The 24,329-nt window shown below is 40.4% G+C and overlaps 2 protein-coding genes and 1 long non-coding RNA gene across 3 annotated transcripts; 1 reads left to right on the top strand and 2 right to left on the bottom strand.

Annotated features, from left to right (window-relative positions):
* Positions 1 to 692: 692 nt before the first annotated feature.
* On the bottom strand, positions 693 to 12,981 carry nr5a5 (nuclear receptor subfamily 5, group A, member 5). The gene is made up of 7 exons (XM_060897460.1): positions 12,798 to 12,981; positions 10,620 to 10,735; positions 10,342 to 10,483; positions 5,906 to 6,636; positions 3,924 to 4,043; positions 1,726 to 1,873; positions 693 to 1,186 (listed from the first exon to the last, which is right to left on the bottom strand). Exons 1-7 carry the CDS (start codon positions 12,895 to 12,897, stop codon positions 939 to 941), a joined length of 1,605 nt encoding a protein of 534 aa, XP_060753443.1. The 5' UTR covers positions 12,898 to 12,981; the 3' UTR covers positions 693 to 938.
* Positions 7,297 to 8,544, top strand: LOC132864178 (uncharacterized). Its single transcript, XR_009650189.1, has 3 exons — positions 7,297 to 7,395; positions 8,025 to 8,182; positions 8,429 to 8,544. It is a non-coding gene; the product is annotated as an uncharacterized LOC132864178 (long non-coding RNA).
* Positions 12,982 to 15,264: 2,283 nt separating the features above from the next.
* Positions 15,265 to 20,118, bottom strand: soul5 (heme-binding protein soul5). Its single transcript, XM_060897544.1, has 8 exons — positions 20,021 to 20,118; positions 19,810 to 19,869; positions 19,281 to 19,365; positions 16,702 to 16,822; positions 16,458 to 16,597; positions 16,195 to 16,358; positions 15,496 to 15,609; positions 15,265 to 15,424 (listed from the first exon to the last, which is right to left on the bottom strand). Coding segments are annotated over exons 1-7 (651 nt in total). The 5' UTR covers positions 20,023 to 20,118; the 3' UTR covers positions 15,265 to 15,424; positions 15,496 to 15,530.
* Positions 20,119 to 24,329: the final 4,211 nt, after the last annotated feature.

Here is a 24,329-nt window from a genome sequence, read left to right as displayed (position 1 = left end):
AATAAGGCAGTTTTGTGTGTTCGTGGGAAGATTCATCACTTTCAGTGATTTGTCATTTAAATGTTCAGTAACGGGGGCACGGTGGCTTAGTGGTTAGCACGTTCGCCTCACACCTCCAGGGTCGGGGGTTCGATTCCTGCCTCCGCCTTGTGTGTGTGGAGTTTGCATGTTCTCCCCGTGCCTCGGGGGTTTCCTCCGGGTACTCCGGTTTCCTCCCCCGGTCCAAAGACATGCATGGTAGGTTGATTGGCATCTCTGGAAAATTGTCCGTAGTGTGTGATTGCGTGAGTGAATGAGTGTGTGTGTGTGTGTGCCCTGTGATGGGTTGGCACTCCGTCCAGGGTGTATCCTGCCTTGATGCCCGATGACGCCTGAGATAGACACAGGCTCCCCGTGACCCGAGGTAGTTTGGATAAGCGGTAGAAGATGAATGAATGAATGTTCAGTAACAAGAAATGTTCAGTAGGGATTCATAAGTGGATTCAAAAGAACAGATACAGGTCTTTCATTTAAAAAAAGGATTTGCTGTAGCATAAGAAGAGTAAAGGAATAATATTCATTATTCAACTGTTATGTTTTACACCTCTTTTTACTTCAAAACATTAAATTTGTTGTTGTTGTTTTTTTAATTCCCACCAGCATGTTTCCTTACCGCATGCACATATTTCTGTGAATGTTAAATACAAACAAAGTGACACTGAACTAACAGGGCTTTTATTTTGACTGCAGGAGTGTTTAACAATACTGTCAGAGTTCCATTGTGTGTTTTATCTGGTCCTGATTCAAAACTGTTGACATCAGGGACGATAAAGCAGCACTTCTTAACACTGAAGATGGTGCAGAAAAAAACAAACAAACAAACACTCACAAACATGGTTAGGGGAAGAATAGTGCAAAATGGACTTGAATCTTGTGTACAGGATGCGTTTGTTGTCTGGTCAGGTGTGTTTGGCGTGCAGCATCTCGGTAAGAAGGGAGTTACAAGGCAGGTCACCGAGCAGGTGGCGCTGGTACAGGTACTCCTCCACCTGCAGGCTGATGCTGCGCACTTCAGGCAGCCGGAGAAGAAGCTGGCCGAATTTATCCGACTGGCCTGGGTGTGTGTGCAGTGTGTGCTCCATCATCGCTCTGTTCACTCGCTCCTGAGTGCGCTCCACCTGCCTGCAGTCCTGCACCGACTTCACATCTGTAACACACACACACACACACACACACACACACACACACACACACACACACTCTCATCTCTATTTCACAAGTGGAAACCTTTCAATTATTGTTCCTTCCTGGAACTGTATTTAGTTGCCATAATAAAAGTCAATGATTGGTTACGGGCAAATTTTCATGTTATAACCAACACACATTCAAAACTGCTCAGTGAACCGACGACTAAACGACGTTTCACATCCCGGTTCGCAGCCTGAAACAATAGTGTGGATACTCAAAAGCATCAGTGTCTTTATGATGCCACAGAACAAGCTTCATGTTTAAAACGGTTTGAAAAACAAAACAAAAATCAATATGGAGCATCATTCCAGCCTCCATCTTCTCTGTGCTCTGTAAGGTTCTTCAACCCTACACGTCCGTAGATTACTTGACTAACAGATGTTTTTATGCTTATCTATAAGGAAAATTCCAGAAGTTCCTGAAAAGGTTTAGGTGTGTTAGATTAGTGTAGGTAATAAACTCTTCAGAAGCTGCTTATTTTTGCTCTTTATGACACACCTGGGTTGAAGAGCACAAGATACTTGAGACATACGAACTCCTGTCTGTCCAGACGAAGAGCCCGGAGTTTGGACACTAAATCCTGCGCTCTGGACACCAGACTGTTCAGTGTCGCCCCCGCCTGCGAGAGCACGGTCGACACCTCGATCTGCAGAAGAATAAATAACACACACATTAGAATAGAATGACATGCCAATCAGCTAATCAACTCAAAACACCTGAAAAGCTTTCCTGAGCCATCAAAATGCTCTCTCAATTTGGTTCACTAAGCTACACAATCATGGGGAAGACCGCTGATCTGACAGTTGTACAGAAGATGAGCATTGACACCCTTCACAAGGAGGGAAAGCCACAAACATTCATTGCCAAAGAAGCTGTTCACAGACTGCTTTATCTAAGCACGTTAACAGAAAGTTGTGAAAAAGAAGCACAACCAACCGAGAGAACCGCAGCCTTGAGAGGCTTCTCAAGCAAAATCTATTCAAGAATTTGGGTGAACGTCACAAGGAATGGACTGAGGCTGGGTTCAAGGCATCAAGAGCCACCACACACAGACGTGTCAAGGAATTTGGCTACAGTTGTCATATTCCTCTTGTTAAGCCTCTCCTGAACCACAGACAGTGTCAGTGATGTCCTAGCTGGGATAAGGAGAAGAAGAACTGGACTGTTGCCCAGTGGTCCAAAGTCCTCTTTTCAGATGAGAGCAAATTTCATTTGGAAACCAATGTCCTAGAGTCTGAAGGAAGGGGGAATAAGTTCATAGCCCAAGCTGCTTGAAGTCCGTTGTTAAGTTTCCTCAGTCTGTGATGATTTGGGGTGTGATGTCATCTACTGGTGTTTGTCCACTGTGTTTTTTTGAAAACCAAAATCACTGCACCTGTTTACCAAGGATTTCTATAAAACTTCATACTTCCTTCAACTGACCAGCTTTTTAAAGATGCTGATTATATTTTCCAGCAGGATTTGGAACACTGCCCACACTGCCAAAAGCACCAAAAGTTGGTTAAATGACCATGGTGTTGGTGTGCTTGACTGACTAGCCAGCAAACTCACCAGACCTGAACCCTATAGATGAGATACAAGAGACCAAAAAATGCAGATGCTGAATGCTGAAGGCTACTGACAAAGAAACCTGGGCTTTAATACCACCTCAGCAGTGCCACAGACCGATCACCTTCATGCCACGCCAAATTGGGGCAGTAATTAAAGCAAAAGGAGCCCCTACCAAGTATTGCGTACATGTACAGTAAATGAACACACATTCCAGAAGGCTAACAATTTTTTGAGTTTTGGGTTTTTGTTTAAATGTGATCCAAAATCATCACAATCGAAAGAACCAAATACTTAAACTACTTCAGTCTGTGTGTACTGAATGTATATAATACATGAGTTTAAGTATTTGAGTTAAATTAATGACATAGAAGGGGGGCACGGTGGCTTAGTGGTTAGCACGTTCGCCTCACACCTCCAGGGTTGGGGGTTCGATTCCCGCCTCCACCTTGTGTGTGTGGAGTTTGCATGTTCTCCCCGTGCCTCGGGGGTTTCCTCCGGGTACTCCGGTTTCCTCCCCGGTCCAAAGACATGCATGGTAGGTTGATTGGCATCTCTGGAAAATTGTCCGTAGTGTGTGTGTGTGTGTGTGTGTGTGTGTGTGTGTGTGTGCCCGTGCCCTGAGATGGGTTGGCACTCCATCCAGGGTGTATCCTGCCTTGATGCCCGATGACGCCTGAGAATAGGCACAGGCTCCCCGTGACCCGAGGTAGTTCGGATAAGCGGTAGAAGATGAATGAATGAATAATGAAATAGATGAACATTTCCAATTTATTGAGATGCACCTGGATATATTTTAAATAAAAAATGGGTTAAAATCATCTAGTAAAAAAATGCAGATAAAATTCAGAGAATAAAAAACTAATTAATAAAAAAAAAAAACTAAAAATAATTTTTAACTAAAAGGTTAAAAATTAATTTTTTTTTCTAAAGCAGTCAAGAAATTCAAGGAAAACTAGCGATATTAAAAGCGGATTAGTAAAAACGGGATAACTAATAAGTCAGATTCTGCTTGATTTCAGTATTGGACAGTTACAATACACTACAGATCTCGCTGATCCAGTGACGTCTAAAAGTCTGTGAAGTGAAATCAGAGTCAGTTTTCATCATATTCCATATAAATTTTAAGCTAGTGTTTGTATAATGACCTGTTGTCCAGTGACCAGGTAGATGCTACCGTCTCTCCCATAATCCACCTGACGACACAGATGATCCAGAACCAGCAGCTCACTCCAGCAGCTTTGTAGAAGCACCATCTGATCCTCCACCTGCAAAACATCGCACACAAGGTACGGGTGTCAACGTGGGCGCCCGCTATTTCTAGTGAAGAAAGTAAAACATCATGCGTAATTAAAATGACTGTAGGACCTTTCTGGTACAATTTTAAACACACTGCCTGAATATTACAGCAGTTATCTTTATTAGCAAGCTCAAACATCCATGCTGGCATGCTGTAGGTCATTAATTGATCGATCCTCATTAATGTCTCGAACAGTCCATACAGTACATGTGTGCAAATAATGACCTCTCAAAGAGATTTCAGGAATTAAATAAATATGACCAAAGAAAGAAAAAATAACTGATATAAAATATAGGCGAAAAAGTCACACCAAGCCTCAGCAAAACATCTAAGGAATAAAAGGCTGAATAAAAGTTTATATTTATAGCTCACTCACTCACTTTCTACCTCTTATCCGAACTACCTCGGGTCACGGGGAGCCTGTGCCTATCTCAGGCGTCATCGGGCATCAAGGCAGGATACACCCTGGATGGAGTGCCAACCCATCACAGGGCACACACACACTCTCATTCACTCACACAATCACACACTACGGACAATTTTCCAGAGATGCCAATCAACCTACCATGCATGTCTTTGGACCGGGGAAGGAAACCAGAGTACCCGGAGGAAACCCCCGAGGCACGGGGAGAACATGCAAACTCCACACACACAAGGTGGAGGCGGGAATCGAACCCCGACCCTGGAGTTGCGAGGCGAACGTCCTAACCACTAAGCCACTGTGCCCCCCTATATTTATAGCTTAAACAGAAAAATCATGTCTACAGTGTTACTTTATCACATCTATATAACACAATATTTGACCAGGATAGCAGTTAAGAGTAAACAAATATTACCTGTACAGCTTGTAATAAATCACATAATGAAGCTGAAGAATGAATGAGATGCTACCAGGACTGGTTCCAGCCAATTATATAAGGGTGGGTTTGTACAAATAATAGGAGGGTAATCAGTGCTAGTGCTTGTATTACTTTAAAGGCTTAAAAACGTTACGGCAGTCACGTAAATGTAATAAAATGTATTTGTCGTTCAAATTATGAGCATTCGTTAGCTGCTACACAACAATCACAAATTGAGAAAAATGCCTGTAATGCTGCATTGTCCATTGACTGCACACCCAATCAGAAATTAGAAATCATGCTAATATTTCTGTTATTTTTCTTTGGCTAAAATAAATAAAAAAATCAAAGTTTGGAAGGGGGGGGGGCAAAGTGGCTTAGTGGTTAGCACGTTCGCCTCACACCTCCAGGGTTGGGGGTTCGATTCCCGCCTCCGCCTTGTGTGTGTGGAGTTTGCATGTTCTCCCCGTGCCTCGGGGGTTTCCTCCGGGTACTCCGGTTTCCTCCCCGGTCCAAAGACATACATGGTAGGTTGATTGGCATCTCTGGAAAATTGTCCGTAGTGTGTGATTGTGTGAGTGAATGAGAGTGTGTGTGTGTGTGTGCCCTGTGATGGGTTGGCACTCCGTCCAGGGTGTATCCTGCCTTGATGCCCAATTCCCCGTGACCCGAGGTAGTTTGGATAAGCGGTAGAAAATGAGTGAGTGAGTGAGAGAGTTTGGATGGGTAAAATCCAAATTGGTGTGCGATAAGGCAACTCATGCCTATTACTGCCGCTGGCCTAGGATGCTAACATGTTTCATTGATCTATCTTACACAGGGTTGCAGGGAACAAGGGGGCTATCCTAAGGGACTTGGGGCACAAGGCGGGAGACACCCTGGACAGGATTCCAACCCATCACAGTGCATATCTCTCTCTGTTTTCTCTCTCTCCCTGTCACACACACATACACACACACACACAGACATTAGGAATATTAGGGAGTACTACCTTGAGCTCTTTAAACAGTGCACAGTTGCGTGCCCACTCCACCAGTCCAAACAGAGTCTGGTCAGCCATTTTGCACATGATGCTGAAGGTGTTGAGGCGGTCATGTTTTCCCCGGCAGGCTTGCTCTCTCTTCAGGCTGGCGACCACTCGTGAACAGACCTGTGACTCTTCTGGCTCTCCCTGCATCAGCTCATTTAGGAAGCCTGTGTTGGATGAGGGCGAGTCAGAGGTCAGGTTTGTGGTCAGGGACAGGGACAGTGTTGGATCTGACGTAGGAGTTGACACCGGTGTGTGGGTGGAGCTGGGAGTGAGCACAGGTGTGGATATGGTGCATAGTGTAGCAGGGCCATAGCTGAAAGCCATCTCTCTTTTCTCCTGAGGGAAACCATGGAAACTGGGGTGGTAGATGCCAGGACATGGCAGCGATGGTGCAGTCAGTGCCCCGTCTCTGCTTAATGTGCAATCCAGAACCATGAGCTCTGGTTGGCTGATGCTAGGGGGAAGAGCATGTGATTGGTGAAAGGGGTCCGAGCCTAGCGGAGATGTGAAAGCGCCAGGCAGGAGGTGGAACTTGTGTGCTTGTAAAGGTGTTTGTGGTCCTTCCAGTTTGATCCTGTAGGCATTAGTGGTTTCTTCGTGATATCCTCCTCTCTGCTGTTTCATCTGTCTGTCCCGTCGGTACAGAGGTCCGAATTTGTTTCGTCCGCCCCTCATTCGGTCTGCCCGAACAGCTGTGGACATTTTAAAACAACAGTTTGTTATTTTTAACCTTGACTAAAAGCTGAATAGAATTCCCAGCAGTCCCCATGTCCTCTAAGATGGCAGAGATGAATATCTTTTGAATCATCTGTAAAAAAAGTACACTAAATCTTAAAATAAAGAAACCAGCCACATATATTAATTGTTCAATTGATTGTTCATTTGCTCATCTGTTTTTGATAACTGCTTTGCTCTTTGTTTCTTTGTCTTTGTTGCGTTCAGGGAAACGCTTCCGCTCCCTGAGAGCAAACACGGAGAGGATGAGGAGAAGCTTCTTCCCACTGGACCTCTCTCTCCATCCCCACTGTTCTATGCACCCTTTTTTTTTTTTTTTTTTTTTTTTTTTGCACTGACACTTTAATTCTGGACTGTCACTGTCACGTTAACTCTGGACTTGCACAGCACAGTGCCACTTTATACACTATTTACACACCTTACTGTACCTGGACAGTTTAAGGACAATCTTTAAAAACCATACACATTTATGTATATGTATATTTCTGCATATGTATATACATTATTTCTTCATCTATATTTTCATATTTTTATATAGTTTTCTTATATAGTTTTCTTATATAGTTTATACTTTTTTTTATTATTTTATTCTTATTTTATTTTTTGCTTTCTTATTAGGGGAGCCTGTGCCTATCTCAGGCGTCATCGGGCATCAAGGCAGGATACACCCTGTTCGGAGTGCCAATCCATCGCAGGGCACACACACACACTCACCTGTATGTATGTGTATGTAACAAATAAAATTTGATTTGATTTGATTTGCTCTGACAAGGGTTGTAGCCTTTCTCTTATACTGGGTACTAGATGGTAATGTACCCCTGGATAAGGTACCAGTCCATCACAGAGGATCCCACACACACCCATTCACACCTGCAGCAAATTATTGTAGTCAATCCACCTAGTTTGTTTTTTTGAGATGGAAGGAAACTGGAGAACCACACGGACGTCAAAAAAACGTCTGAAATAACAAAACAGACCGTAACCCATCTCATCTCAGGCTCAACCCGGGGAAACAAAGCCAAATCCTTTGATGACAGTATCAGTATCACTGTACTTATATAACTCCTGCATAACACTAACACAAGGTTAGTTTTATAGATATATTGCCAATAGACTCTTAATAAACACTCATCGTTTGTCAAGATGTAGCCTACATACAGTACAATACATCCTTCACCTATCTTTAAATTATCTACACAATGAAAAAAAGCTTTGAACAGTGTATTTCCCTGCTGGTTTATCTCTGCCATCTAAATGTGCTCTTGTTTTATGGCCTTAAAGATAAATGGAGCAAAGAATTATTCAACTCTCACTACCACCTTTATCTTTGTATTTGACGTTTCAGGGCAAAGGCAACCAGCAAACTAACAACAAGTTGGCATGGAACAAGGCCTACTGACGTTTACCTCTTGCTTCACATCTTACAGAAGAGATTGCAATGACACGCACACACTAAATCATTCTCTAGTCCAAGGAGGGAAACCACAATACCAAATATAATCAGTACGTCTGAACATATTCAGTAGTAAAGGAGTTTTACTACTTAGTGGAGAATTGTTCTGTCCTGAGTCCCTAATTGCACTCAGGAAAACAGTGTACTAATATTCTGTTTTTCTCTTTCTCCCTCTCTCTCTTTCTCTCTCTCTATCTATCTATGGCTTGTTACGTATCGTCGCTGTCGGGCGGAAACCTCGTATGTCCAAATTTGGTCAATTTCATATTTTTTCACATATCGATGCTATTGGTCAGTCCCCACGTGGGTCTGTTATTTTTACAAGTTATTAACCAATCTAAAGTCTTGAAAATAGCTTGAGCGCAAATCTCATAACTCCATTGGACACTTCAACTGTCCACCTCTTCCTCACTCTGCAGGAGAGCTTCACGGCATATTTCTCCTCAAGAAGAGTCGCAACGTATCAACACGTCTTCTGAGGTAAATGTCTTCAAAACACTGGGCTCAAAGAAAAAAAAAATCTTGACCCCCGCTAGTTCTGGTGCTCGTTTGAGGACAGGAATTAAGCGCAAGACAATCCACTGTAACGGGGACTAAACCCTGTGCACTGCAGATAAGGTACGGCGTTTTTTTAATTTACTGAAAAATAACGGTTTTGGAGATACGAGGATTCCGTCTGACAACGACGATATGTTACTCCTGAGATCATAGTGATCCTGACCCGTTCTGTTCTCCGGACCAGCCTAATCCATCCTGATGCTCTACTTCTGTCTGAAGTTCTTACTGCTTACTGCTAGTGAGGATGGCTCCACATGGACAGCCTGGAGATACCTGACATTGCTGTAGATGAAGATGGCTTTTGTCTGCAGTGGCCACAAATAATTGTGCTCTCAAGTTTTTGAAGATAAATAAAAGGTTTTCAAGACTTTATTGATTCATTTATAATCTTACTCTCTGATGTCACCCAAATGAGGATGGGTTTCCTTTTTGAGTCTGGTCCCTCTCAAGGTTTCCTCCTCATATCATCTCAAGGAATTTTTATATTTAAAATGTTTCTCCTGAATTTATATATTATTTTAAAGCTGCTTTGCGACGATGCCCACTGTTAAAAATGTTACACTCAAAAACGTAATTAAATTGAACCAAATGCTGTGCTTCGGTGGCTTAGTGGTTAGCACGTTCGCCTCACACCTCCAGGGTTGGGGGTTCGATTCCCGCCTCCGCCTTGTGTGTGGAGTTTGCATGTTCTCCCCGTGCCTCGGGGGTTTCCTCCGGGTACTCTGGTTTCCTCCCCTGATCCAAAGACATGCATGGTAGGTTGATTGGCATCTCTGGAAAATTGGCCGTAGTGTGTGATTGAGTGAATGAGAGTGTGTGTGTGTCCTGCGATGGGTTGGCACTTCGTCCAGGGTGTATCCTGCCTTGATGCCCGATGACACCTGAGATAGGCACAGGCTCCCCGTGACCCGAGGTAGTTCAGATTCAGATAAGTGGTAGAAAGTGAGTGAGTGAGATGCTGTGCTTTTGTTTTTGCTGCCAATTGTGTTTAGGTCTCACTTGAAAACTATAGAATGTTCTATACAAATGCTTGTTTGTGTAAAGAGTTTGTATTAAAACATTTTTTCAAGAATGTCCTGAATGCTTTCTTTTACACCTTTCAAGCCCTTGCTCCCTTGCACCTAACAGGTCTATACCTCAAAGAGGTCATCGATCGAAGTGAGGTTGGATGTAGACGCAGGGCTTTGGGACAAAAATCCAAACAATGAACCATACATACTGTACTGTATAAGGTACTAAATGGCACCAAATTCAATACTGCTGTACTAACTAGCACAGAAAAACCGTATACTACCTACCGGTATCGGTATGTTGTCATAAACTACCATTTCTTGTGTCACTTTGATGACTACATTTCAAAATTCCGCTCAGCCGAATTATTTGCACTATAATCACTATAAATATGAGCGAATAAGTGATTCCTTTTGCTTACTTCTGTTTGAATATCCATTCGGTTGAAAAGTCTTCCACTGATTTTCAGTGAGAAATGTGCCGCGAAAACTACGAGTCATCAGATATATCAGCTTGGTGTTTCAGGGTCCTCACACGAGAAAAAATGTAAAAGAGCATCTAGCATGAAGAGGAGCCTGATGTACACACTCAGTGCTTGTGTGTTTGTGCTTATGTAAAGGTGCATGAATGGGAAACCTACCCTCTCTCTTCATGCCCACTGCTAGGCACTTCTGAAATCGGCAGTAAGGGCATCTTTTTCTCTGCGCTGGGTCCATGGGGCAGCTCTGCTTCTCTGCACAGGTGTAGTGTTTGTTATTCTGCACTGACCGCTTGAAGAAGCCCTGGAGCAAGATAATATTCACAAAGAAAATGAGATAGATAATGAAAATGAGTCTTTTAGATATATTACATCATTAATATATATTACATCATTAATATCCCCTCTGTGTGTATATGTGTGTCTGTGGTCTGACTTGCCTTGCAGCTCTCGCAGGTCAGCAGTCCATAGTGATACCCGGACACTCTGTCACCACACACGGGACAGGCTTCGTCCGGCTCTACACGAATACCAGGGTCAGGCTTCAATTCACCAGCTGTGAGACATGACAGGAAGGGAAGTAAAAATACTTTAATGCCTTTTGCTCAAATTCATGCTCTGAGTATCAAGATAAAGATATAAATGAGATGAAATAAGCATGGAGCCTGCATCTTCCAGTCCTTTTTGGGGAGGTGTGTATTCTGTGCCTGTCAATCCTACAAATATTAGGAGTGGCCTCTGTTTCTGTCAGTTTTAATGAAGGAGGTGTGGTCTCTTTATATCATTTTTGTAAAGGAGGCGTGGCCTCTGTTTCTGTAGGTTCCAGTGAAGATGGTTTGGCCTCTATTCAGGCCTCTATTCCTGTCAGGTTTAATAAAGGAGGCGTGGCCACCGTTTCTGTCACTTTAAAATGAAGGCAGAATAAATAATATCATTAATGTCACTAGGTGTGGCTTCTATACCTTCATTAAGGAAGGAGGTGTGGCCTCTGTGTCTGTCAGTTAAAGTAAAGGAGGTGTGGCCTCTGTGTCTGTCAATTAAAGTAAAGGAGGTGTGGCCTCTGTGTCTGTCAATTAAAGTAAAGGAGGTGTGGCCTCTGTGTCTGTCAATTAAAGTAAAGGAGGTGTGGCCTCTGTGTCTGTCAATTAAAGTAAAGGAGGTGTGGCCTCTGTGTGTCAGTTAAAGTAAAGGAGGTGTGGCCTCTGTGTCTGTCAATTAAAGTAAAGGAGGTGTGGCCTCTGTGTCTGTCAATTAAAGTAAAGGAGGTGTGGCCTCTGTGTGTCAGTTAAAGTAAAGGAGGTGTGGCCTCTGTGTGTCAGTTAAAGTAAAGGAGGAGTGGCCTCTGTGTCTGTCAATTAAAGTAAAGGAGGTGTGGCCTCTGTGTCTGTCAATTAAAGTAAAGGAGGTGTGGCCTCTGTGTCTGTCAATTAAAGTAAAGGAGGTGTGGCCTCTGTGTCTGTCAATTAAAGTAAAGGAGGTGTGGCCTCTGTGTCTGTCAATTAAAGTAAAGGAGGTGTGGCCTCTGTGTGTCAGTTAAAGTAAAGGAGGTGTGGCCTCTGTGTCTGTCAATTAAAGTAAAGGAGGTGTGGCCTCTGTGTCTGTCAATTAAAGTAAAGGAGGTGTGGCCTCTGTGTGTCAGTTAAAGTAAAGGAGGTGTGGCCTCTGTGTGTCAGTTAAAGTAAAGGAGGAGTGGCCTCTGTGTCTGTCAATTAAAGTAAAGGAGGTGTGGCCTCTGTGTCTGTCAATTAAAGTAAAGGAGGTGTGGCCTCTGTGTCTGTCAATCCTCTGTGTCTTACTTTAACAGTTTTTTTAGTTAAACTCACACAGTTTGCACTAAACTGCATGAATAAAAGCAATAAATTCTAAATGACTGACTTGTTTAAATATCTTATTTAAATATTAACATTCATACACTTAATGTGCTTTAAAATAGAGCCTTATAGTTGAACCATGGCTTAGAATTAAAAGAATTCTATCTATCTATCTATCTATCTATCTATCTATCTATCTATCTATCTATCTATCTATCTATCTATCTATCTATCTGTCTACTGCTTCAGTATAGATGTGTGTTCTGATTAATGTTTCCTATAATCTGGTGATTAGCCCTCGTGTCATTTTCTGGTTAAACTGACCTATGTGCAAGACCAACATTGATTTTTTTCTGCATGATCCTTTTTGAGCGTAGCTCAGTTTCTTGAATGAAAAAATTATTATTAATAAATTATTTATTGATTTCTTTATTTTTCTATAGGTTGTCTTTTTATTTTTAATCAAGATAATACATCGTAATCAATTTGCCTTTGTATTTTATGTATTGTTTTCTCTCCTGCCTGCTGAGTATTATTATTTATTAATAAAGTTTCACATTACAAACATTTTGTATATGATTTAACATACTGTAGATTAATAGGTGCAAAATCCATGTTATTGAGGGTAATGGGACATAGAAATGCTACATACCGTAGTAAAGATAATGAGTGTTGTGTAGGTAGAAAGTGTCACGTTCACTATATATGCAGTGAACATAACTAGTCAGTAAATTTGACTGGAAATAAATATCAAACCCAATTCCAGCACCCAATCAAACACGTATAATCTCATGAATGTTCACTTACAGGTTGACGGTTCCTCTTGCATTGTCAGGTCCTGTATATTTCCTGCAGGGTGTGTGGTTGAGGCCGGGGGACTCTCTGGGTGAAATCCTGAAATATTCATGGTCCAGATGAGAGGGGCAAGTGAAACAAGTTCAGAACAGCTGGTGCAGTGTGGAGGCCTTCTGGAGGACTTTGCTCCATGCTGAGGGTAATAAACCTTCTATGGCACACCTTCAAAGCCTTTGTAGAACAGCCTTTGAGTGGACACAGAAACAATGAGTGTATTTCCACACGTTCCATGTTCTTGTACTATTGCAATTAGTGTCATGTCTTTCCAAAAAATCTGCATATTATTCGCATGTCTCATGCTTGTTGTAATACAGAGCAAGGAAGTGTGTCTGGTGTGTTAAGTACCGTACAGTAATACTGTAAATCATATTTATTAAAAGAAGTGATTAGTCATTTTATTGATAAAACTATTTAATCCTTCCTTTGGCACTTTGATCATGAAACAAATGCGCCAGACATGAACAAAGACAGTCAGTTTAGGAAACATAGATTTGAGGGAACATGTAGTGAAAGGAGATAAAACAGTTCAAGGGTGACAGATAATCCTGAGTCAGTTGTCTGACATGACGAGAAAAGATATGAATAACTGGACACCTTATGGATTTTATATAAAGCAAAAGATTGATATTCTGTTGATATTCTAAACCAAGGATGTAACGGCAGCGAAAACATGTAAGATGATAATCATACAATGCAGCAAAAAAGATTAAATCAAATATAATTCTGAATTGAAAATCCAGGATTTTAATTTTCCTATAGAAGAATTTTAAGTAGAATTTTAGTAGCTTTTATCAATTACAATTTTTTTTGTTTTAAATATATTTTACATTTATCTTAAATGTATATTTATTAATCGCAACAACGTACAAGTAGAGATGGTGACGCAGCAGCACTGTCAGTTCATTCATTCATTCATTCATTAATTTTCTACCGCTTATCTGAACTACCTCGGGTCACGGGGAGCCTGTGCCTGTCTCATTGGGCATCAAGGTAGGATACACCCTGGACGGAGTGCCAACCCATCACAGGGCACACACACACACTCTCATTCACTCACGCAATCACACACTACAGACAATTTTCCAGAGATGCCAATCAACCTACCATGCATGTCTTTGGACCGGGGGAGGAAACCGGAGTACCCGGAGGAAACCCCCGAGGCATGGGGAGAACATGCAAACTCCACACACACAAGGCGGAGGCGGGAATCAAACCCCCAACCCTGGAGGTGTGAGGCGAACGTGTTAATACATGCTATTACATCTACTCACACCTTCAATTTAAACTAATCAAAACATAAGACACATAAGATTTACATAAAAAACCCAAAGATTTGGACAGCTAACATGAGACACTGGAGATTTTTTGCCTTTAAAAGTATTGTTGTAACTGTATTATGCTAAATGTTTCTTCTTCTTCTTCATTTGGAATAACAGCAAAAAAAAGCATAAAAAAAACCTTATCTCTTTAGCACCACTAACATATTACCAGAAAAACCATGGAACAGATTGCAAGAGTTTTTTTTTGTTCAGTCTTTCTTCTTTTTTCTTCTTTGAACGTTATCATACGTTTTCCTCCAAACATTAAAACATACTTTAAAAAATATTTCAAAGTAATCGTGCACACACAAAATCTGCAAATCCCAGAATTGTGACCTGCAACCGAACATAAAACAGAAAAACAATTCTAGATTTTTTAAAACTCTTTTTTAATATAGTTGGCTTTATTATGGATATACTTTTACTGAAACAATAAAATCCTGCCTATTTTTCACATTATTACTAAGCTGGTCAGACGCAATGTGATGATGATGATGATGATGATGATGATGATCACTAAGTGTGACAGAGTGAATAAGATTGAATTGAATGAAGAGCTAAAACATTTCTGTTCCCTAAATGCAGGAGGCATGAAATGAAAACCTAACATTTTCAGATGGTGGGGCAGGAGACAGAGAGTCCCTGATTTTTGAACCTAGCCTCGGTATGATGTAATCTGCATTTACCTGAAAATGATTAAAAAAGCTATTCTTTAGATTTGCTGTGGATATTGCTCTAATAAATCTAGATTTTATTGTACAGTAAAAAGGTTTAATTTGCAATAAACCATATATTTCTAAACTCAAAACTCTGTATGCATTAATGCCGATTCATGTTTTTTATATGTACTGTCTAAAAAAATAAATACATAAACTAAAATAAATGAGGTTTATTTGCATTCTTTATGAAATCTAATTTCTCTACAGAGGCATAACAGTGTTAAATGTTAACACATAACAGTGTTAAAGGCATAACAGTGTTAAAACAGTATTCTAGTAATTGGGTCATTTTGTAATTTTTTGGCAGTATTGACCTCTGATGCTGAGATATAGACAAAAACAGTTCTTGCTTTCATTCACTCACAATGTAAACAAATCAAATGAGCAGTTGAGTCATTTTAATAATGAATAAAAATGAGTAAAAAGCCACTATTACATTTGGAATATTATTGATGTAATAATAACGACTCAAGGGTTTCAACAAAAAGTACAGAAGAAACTTCTTGCTCTTCAGTGATCTTCAGGTTTGTCAGGCTGTTTCCTTTGGAGATAAAAAAATATATGGAACATTCACAGTCGCTTTATTTTGTAGCTTGAGTGTTCGTGTTTTACCTCAAACATGCTGTAAATGACGGAGACAAGCTGTGTTACTCAACAGGTGGACACACGGGTGCTCCCTTGGCCTCATACCACACCTCATTATGTCTGTTCATCAGTTTCATTGGGCTGGACACACACACACACACACACACACACACAATTTAACACCAAATATAAACATTAATAAAGTGCTCTACTCTTAAGCAAGGTCTTGTCATTGCTGTTTATTAGCTTAAGTCATAAAGCACAACAGTTGATTATTTTCCTATAACAGGAAATCCCAAAGTGGATTATTCCTCTTACGACACAACACCTTGCAAATGAAAACATTGTATTTATTATACAACGACGTTGTAGGTCGCGTCAAGATATATTTACAATTATTTTTATAATGCTGTGGAATGTCGGCGACAAGCTAGCTACGGTTATCACGTGCAATCATAACAGTAAAGAAGTACTTAAACTAGTTAGTACTATAAAGTAAAGTACTTATTTACTGGTTTTCATCTCGTATGCGAAAATATTATGGTAAATTTTATACACAAACACCAATTCAAAGCGGCAAAAATTCTGTTTTGTTTTTAAGTGGAACGCTAGTTGCGCCAACCGCTAAGACCAGCAAGCAGTAATAGGAACGCTTACTGGCGTCATTCGCAGTACGGCGACTGGAGACTTATGTGAATTAACACACAAGTATTTGATTAGTTCTACCTGTTATAGCCAACATCGTAGTGGTAGTCTGTGTTATAAGTGGCTCCAGCTTTGTCGAGTGCTTCTTTCAGCTTGTTAGCATAGATTGTAGCTACTGCTGATACACTCCAGCCTCCAAAGCTCTTAACGTATATGGTTGTATCCGGCATGTCCGTGAAGTACACCTGCGGTATGAGGAAATAAAGCAAATAATGTGTCAAGCCTAGACTCTCGTAAATGTACAGAGGTCACGATTTAAACTTTTTCCTTCCCCGCACACTCACAGTGCTGTCAGTTGGCTGGGGAGCTTGTTTCTGGTAGGCAGAAGGCAACAGGAAGCTGAGACTGTAGACTGATTTTTTCAGCAAAGGTATTTCCTCTTTGACTTTAAGGATGACCGGGGCTGTCATGTCAATATTAACACCTGTAGTATAGTATATACATTTATACGTATAAATGTAATTATATCCTCTGCATAATAAATTCATAAGTTCATGATCACTCCTAACTACAGGTTAGTTTTCTCACCTGCTTCATTTTCACCTGTGATGTACTTGTAAAGTTTCCTGAAACCTTTAATTTTGGCCAAGTCCTTAAACATGGACTCTACGTCCGTGGTCACCCATTTCGTAGCCTCGTAATGACGCACCTAAAAAAAACAAAAAAGGAAAAGCTGCCAGACTTAATGTTACATATACACACTGTCCACTTTAACAGGAACATCTGCACAACTGTTTATTTATGCAGTAATTCAGCCATTCGTGTTACCGCAGCAGTAAGAGCATCGGATAGTGTTCACGATATACATCAAAATGAAGATACACTTTGTTCTCTGTTGACTTTAATGGTGACATGGTTGTTGGTTCCACACACAATGATCTCTAGAGTTTACACAGAATGGTGCAAATAACAAAAAACATTGAGTGAGCGACAGTTCTGTGTGTGAAAATGTTTTGTTGACGAGAACCTCGAAGGAAAATGGCTCTGGAGTGGTTCAAGCTGCAAGGAAATGTACAGTAATTTATATAATCACTCTTTACAACTGTAGTGGGATGTGGTAACCTAGTGGTTAAGGTGTTGGACTACTAAACAGAAGGTTGTGAGTTTGAATCCCCGGTCCACCACGCTGCCACGGATGAGCCCCCGAGCAAGGCCATTAACCCTCAATTGCTTAGCTGTATAAAAGAAATAAATGTAAGTCCCTCAGTGCCGTAATTGTAGTGATCAGAAAAGCGTCTCAGCATGCGCAACATATCAAACCCTGATGTGGGTGAGATACAATAGCAGAAGATCACATCAGACTTCACTCGTGTCAGCCAAGAACAGGATCAGAGACAATCATTGTCACAGACTCACTGGTCTCTTTCAGGTTCTCTGTCTGAAACTGTCCAGTCTCAGTGACTGTACTTTCCAGTTTCTGTGAATCTGATTACTTTATCTGATTACTCTGAGTTACTTTATCTCACATGTTAAAATACTTGTATCAAATAATACCTCTACCCCATTTTAAACCTTATTACCCAGAATACATCCAGCCAACCACAATGTATTTAGTTTTACACCAGAGTAACAAGTTGTGAGTAAAGTTGCAAATCTGTAAGCTAATAAAGACTTATAGCCACCAATTTAGCATTGTGCAGTCTGCATGCCTATGTAGCAGCAGGCGGTCATGTTTAGTCTATAGCAGTGGTCTTCACTATTTTTTTCATGTGAGCCACACTGATAGGACAAAGTCAATAGGAGAGCCACTTTCACCGCAAAGTATGCCAAATTATGATAAGCTATGTCTTAAATAGCTTATCTGCTTAAATACAATGTACAATATTGCAATACAATAATTACTCGAGTTGCGGATGACGCATGCTCCTCATCAGTTACCTCTTTTGTAACTGTTACATTGCTTCGTTTCTGTTCATTTTGTGCGCGGGATTGTTTGATAAGAAATCGATCCATTTTTTAGTCCGTGTGTACAGTAAACACAAGTTGTTAACTAGCATGAAACACAAACTAGCTTCTGGCAGGCCGCCAAAAACTGGCTATTGCGCAGAACGCAGTGAGTCAGTGACGAGTCAAATAATATATATATAAATATATATTATTATTTGTAATAGAGCACATTCGTTTTTCTATGCTTCCCTGATTGTTTTTAATGTTATTTAAATGAAAAATACATTTTAACCACATGATCATATCATCGTATTATTTACTGCCATGCGAGCCGCACATTAAAGCTTGGCGAGCCGCAGGAGGCTCGACGAGCCGCGCAGTGAGTAACACTGGTCTATAGTATATACCAGGGGTCAGCAACCCGCAGTTCCGGAGCCGCACGTGGCTCTTTCATCCCTCTGCTGCGGCTCCCTGTAGATTTGGAAAATAAATATTTAATTTAAATTTATTTTATTTTAGTTAGTTAGTTTAAAAAAAAATGTAATTCTAAATTCTAAGATTATGATGCTCTTGTAACATTAAAATAAACCGTGTTTAATTTGTTTGTCACTCAAAATACGCGTCATAACCGCCGACTTGCGAAATCCGACCCACAGAAGCAGACGCGTTTTTGGTTCGCTGCAGCCGACAAGTTAAAATTTTGATGTCATGAATACGAAGAGGACTCAATTAGACATTGAACATTTTACTTGAAAGTAACCTTCGACCCAGCATCTTTTTTGTTAAGGTTAGTTCAAACTGTTCAAAATATTTTTGTTTGCCGGCTGAAATAAAATTTTGTTTACTCGGTAGCAGTTCATTGATTTCATAAATGCAACACACTACAGTTTTTTCTAAACTTTCCATAAAGGTAAAAAACAATATATGCAGTGTTCTCTTCATTTTAGATGTCAAAAGGGTTTTGTGGCTCCCTGTGTTTTTTTTTTATTTGGGAAACGGGTCCAAATGTCTCTTTGAGTGTTTAAGGTTGCCGACCCCTGGTATATACTGTTAATTTCTCCTTAAAACGTATTTTGGGGAAAAAAAAAACAGTATGAAAGTGTAACAGCAAATAGAAATCAGGGTAAATATCAGTGCAAATGGCTGTCAGTGCATAAATAAATCTACAAGATAGAAAAGAAATCAGGCCCAGAATTGCTTTTGTAATTTCAGAGACTCACCTCATATTCCTCTCCCTTACAGGTCAGATCAAACAGCAGACACTCCGGGGTCTCTGTGCAGTAGGATGTGGGTTCGCTGGAGTTTCTGAGGAGTCAAAGTCCATTAAGGTCATACTGAGATATTATGTTGAATAAACTACTTATTAATCTGCTAATGCCCTGCGATGGGTTGGCACTCCGTCCAGGGTGTATCCTGCCTTGATGCCCGATGACGCCTGAGATAGGCACAGGCTCCCCGTGACCCGAGGTAGTTCGGATAAGCGGTAGAAGATGAATGAATGAATGAATAATCTGCTAATATTTTTTAAAGAAAACTGTAGGATCATATATATTTGTGTATTCATGTTCTGTAAGTAGCATTGTGGCTGTGAAAAAACATCAGCAAGATCTAAAAAAACAATTTAGATGTTCATTTGTTTACTACGATAAAATGACATTATTTTGTTAGCAAAAGATCAAATTGACCCGGATTGTTTCTGTCATCCATAGACGACTAATAATGCTGACATAGAAAGATTTTAACTCTTACCCAACTCTGGCATCTGCTGTGAACGATAACAGCAACACAATTGCTCCTACTATGTAATTCCTGCAAAAACATATTTACAGATTCAAGTCAATTTAAAAATGTCGCCGTGCAGCTGATAGTGGGGCAACATTATCAACACACTATTTACCCCTGACTGCTCTATACAGTTAAAAAGTTCCACACATGCAGTAACATAAAGAAAATCACGTACATTTTGGAGAAGAAAGCCGTCCTGTAGTGTGATAGTGTGATGTGCAGTCTCTTTATTTAAAGCTGCAGGTTATAAAAGCCTTATGAAATGTGTTGTGAAATGGGTTATGAAAGCAGAGAAGTCCCACCCCTCATACACTCTCAGTTTGGGCACTGTCTGTATATTATAAAACACTCAGTAACCTTATCTAACCCTGCTCGTACTACTCATTGTGAAATGACACCCCTGGGGCAGAGAAAAGAACATTTACATAAGTTTGTAGTTATAAAAACAAAAATGATGGAACCAAGAGATCACTAGAGTTCAGTTCAATTAAATTTTCTTTGTGTAGCCCCTTTAACACTGGACAGATGAGGCGTCTCAGATGAGATTAAACTCTATGCAAAAGGAAGTTATTAGTTTCACATCTTTATTGGCCAGACGCTGCATTCTCCTGTAGTGGAAGTCCTCTGTCCCACTTTCTCACTCACAGTGGTTAAAAAATATAGTTTTTTTTTTCTTAAACTTGAGAAAATTAAATATACAATAAGATTTAACACTGCCAGGTTTTGTTCATAAATGAAAACCGTTTCTTGCGTATTTCACATCCCTTCAGGTTCTGCTGGAGTAGGAGTCCTTTCACTCCTCTCACTCACTCACTCACTTTCTACCGCTTATCCGAACTACCTCGGGTCACGGGGACCCTGTGCCTATCTCAGGCGTCATCGGGCATCAAGGCAGGATACACCCTGGACGGAGTGCCAACCCATCACAGGGCACACACACACACTCTCATTCACTCACGCAATCACACACTACGGACAATTTTCCAGAGATGCCAATCAACCTACCATGCATGTCTTTGGACCGGGGGAGGAAACTGGAGTACCCGGAGGAAACCCCCGAGGCACGGGGAGAACATGCAAACTCCACACACACAAGGCGGAGGTGGGAATTGAACCCACAACCCTGGAGGTGTGAGGGGAACGTGCTAACCACTAAGCCACCGTGCCCCCCCTATTTTGTTCCTTTTTCATGTAAAATAAAATGGGATTCTTTAATGTTAATCGTTATGTGATTGATAAATGCTACCAACGATCTTCAGGATAAAATTCAGAATAAAAATGACAAAGTTTAAAATAAAATTTAGATTTATTGTTAATGAGCAATGAGTCAGAGGTGACGGTGGTGAGGACAAACTCCCTGAGATGTTATGAGGAAAAACCTTGAGTGTAACCAGAAACACATCGGAAACTCGTCCTCATTTGGATGACACCAAACAGTGAGCTTATAAACATAAACATATAAACATAAGATGTTTGTTCTACAACTACTGTATATCAAGTGCAGTTGTGTAACCAGGAACAATAACCTTCAGTATAACCTTACAAAACAATGTTCCCTAGAACTGTTTAGGTAGCTAAGAGCGAGAAACTAAGAGCCCTTAAAGAACTCTTATATACTGTATGTATAGACTAGTCTACATAGGATAATACATGAATCTGAAGTTACAGTGGAGACGATTTCAACCAGCTGAAGAAATGTAAGATAGACTAATGAAAAAAAAGCCCAGGTGATGAAGATTTTACCAAACATTAGTCATCTCCAATCTTATAAATGCCTTGTTATAGGGTTATTTCACCATTATGCCTGACTATGCCATAATCCATATCGATGGATGAAAATGTTAATGTTCTCATTATATTGAGAACCAATGTAGCTAACAAATGATAAGTTGTTTGGATGGCTTATATTATGGTCTGGACTTTGGTGAAACAATTGTGTTTTTTGCCTTTCATGAAGTTAGGAGAGAGAGAGAGAGAGAGAGAGAGAGAGAGAGAGAGAGAGAGAGAGAGAAGAAAGTAGATCATAGAAAATGAGGAAGGTTGATGTATTTATCATAGTGTTTTATATAACATGTAATGTAATGCTTACCTTCATTTTTGTTAAACAGACAATCAGTGTAGTCTTGATATATTTGAATTATTTTTGTATAAGATTATTTAGCCACTTGCAGTAACTAATTTATCCTGATCAGGGTTGTAGTGGATCCAGAGCATTTACAAGGAACATTGGCCATGAGGCAGGAATACACCCTGGATAGGAAGGCAGTCTCTCTCTCTCTCTCTCTCTCAAACGCTCTCTCTCTCTCTCTCTCTCTCTCTCTCTCTCTCTCTCTCTCACGCTCTCACGCTCTCACTTTCTCCACACACACACACACACACACACACACACACACCTATACAAACATACAAAAAAACCCACTATATTTATATATAATAATCTATAATAACTATAGCTATAATTCATCTCTTATAATCAACAGAAATGATTTACTTTTTTTATTAATATCTTTGTGAATGCAGAAGCCAAGAAACAGAATGAAAACATTATCTAACATTTACTTCTTTCGTAAGTAATCTAAACTCTTACATAAGCAAGCCTGGCTGTTGCCACATGTGGCTACAAATGCAGCTGTTGTGGTTTTATTCACGCTAATCATCTGCTCACAGCACTACAGAGAGATTATAGTGGAACAACATCACACCAATATTACTGTTTCAAGAGAGGAATGGTTCTTTTAGGCCATGATGCAAAACATATGAAATATGTTGAAACCATATTTTAATAAAGAATTACTATTATAGTGATATAACATTTTTTCAGCTTAAGGTCAATTAACTATAAAAGATTAAATACTAGGGTTGTTTTTTTTTGTCTTCTTCTTCAGCCTTTTTTTGTGATGTATTATTCTGTGTCTGAACGCAGAAGTGCAGGATGTGACTAAATAGATGTGAATAGAATTCTCTCGAGAGATGTTATTATGCAGAAGGACAATGTGACTGGATATTCTCAGTCGCATGTTACACCCTAGTTCAGGTGTCGGCAACCCGCGGCTCTTTCATCCCTCTGCTGCGGCTCCCTGTAGATTTGGAAAATCATTCATTCATTCATTCATCTTCTACCGCTTATCCGAACTACCTCGGGTCACGGGGAGCCTGTGCCTATCTCAGGCGTCATTGGGCATCAAGGCAGAATACACCCTGGACGGAGTGCCAACCCATCACAGGGCACACACACACACTCTCATTCACTCACGCAATCACACACTAGGGACAATTTTCCAGAGATGCCAATCAACCTACCATGCCTGTCTTTGGACCGGGGAGGAAACCAGAGTACCCGGAGGAAACCCCCGAGGCACGGGGAGAACATGCAAACTCCACACACACAAGGTGGAGAGCGGGAATCGAACCCCCAACCCTGGAGGTGTGAGGTGAACGTGCTAACCACTAAGCCACCGTGCCCCCCTAGATTTGAAAAATAAATATTTAATTTAATTTTATTTTAGTTAGTTAGTTTTTAAAAAAATGTAATTCTAAGATTATGATGCTCTTGTAACATTAACAGGGCTCTCAAGTTTTGAAGACAGGCAAGCGTGACATCTCCAAAGCGCGAAAATACCCTCGCTAATGAATATGCTTTTTTTCAATGGTTGTTGCATTAAATCTTACCCAGATACAATAGTGCTATTTTCTGATTGGCTAATGTGTATCCACTTTTTTTTGATTGGCTGAAAAGTGTCAGACTCGACTAAGAGCTCCAGGGGAGACGCGCTTGATTCCTGCCCGGTTCCATAGAGACAGTGGTGCGGACTGAAACATTTTGGGCGCTGCGGCTTATTAAATATATGATAAATAGTCAAAAAGATTTTCTGCGTGAGAAATACGATGTGTGGCGGGAGAGCGTGACAAAAGACCCAAATGAGTGACTGTCACTCTCAATGCGTGACACTTAACATCCCTGCATTAAAATAAACCGTGTTTAATTTTTTTTCTCGCTCAAAATACACATCATAACTGCCGACTTGTGAAATCCGACACAGAAGCAGACGCGTTTTTGGTTCGCTGCAGCCGGCAAGTTAAAATTTTGATGTCATGAATACGAAGAGGACTCAATTAGACATTGAACATTTTATTTGAAAGTAACCTTCGACCCAGCGTCTTTTTTGTTAAGGTTAGTTCAAACTGTTCAAAATATTTTTGTTTGCCGGCTGAAATAAAATTTTGTTTACTCGGTAGCAGTTCATTGATTTCATAAATGCAACACACTACAGTTTTTTCTAAACTTTCCATAAAGGTAAAAAAACAATATATGCAGTGTTCTCTTCATTTTAGATGTCAAAAGGGTTTTGTGGCTCCGTGTGTTTTTCTTCTGTTGGAAACGGGTCCAAATGGCTCTTTGAGTGTTTAAGGTTGCCGACCCCTGCCCTAGTTACAACTGTTTCATCTACAGACTTGATTTTGTAAAAACAACAACCTGACACTAA

This window comes from Tachysurus vachellii, chromosome 21 (genome assembly GCF_030014155.1).
Source record: "Tachysurus vachellii isolate PV-2020 chromosome 21, HZAU_Pvac_v1, whole genome shotgun sequence".
Classification (NCBI taxonomy): domain Eukaryota; kingdom Metazoa; phylum Chordata; class Actinopteri; order Siluriformes; family Bagridae; genus Tachysurus; species Tachysurus vachellii.
Note: the sequence above shows the minus strand (reverse complement) of the source record. Positions and strands in the feature narration are given on the sequence as shown.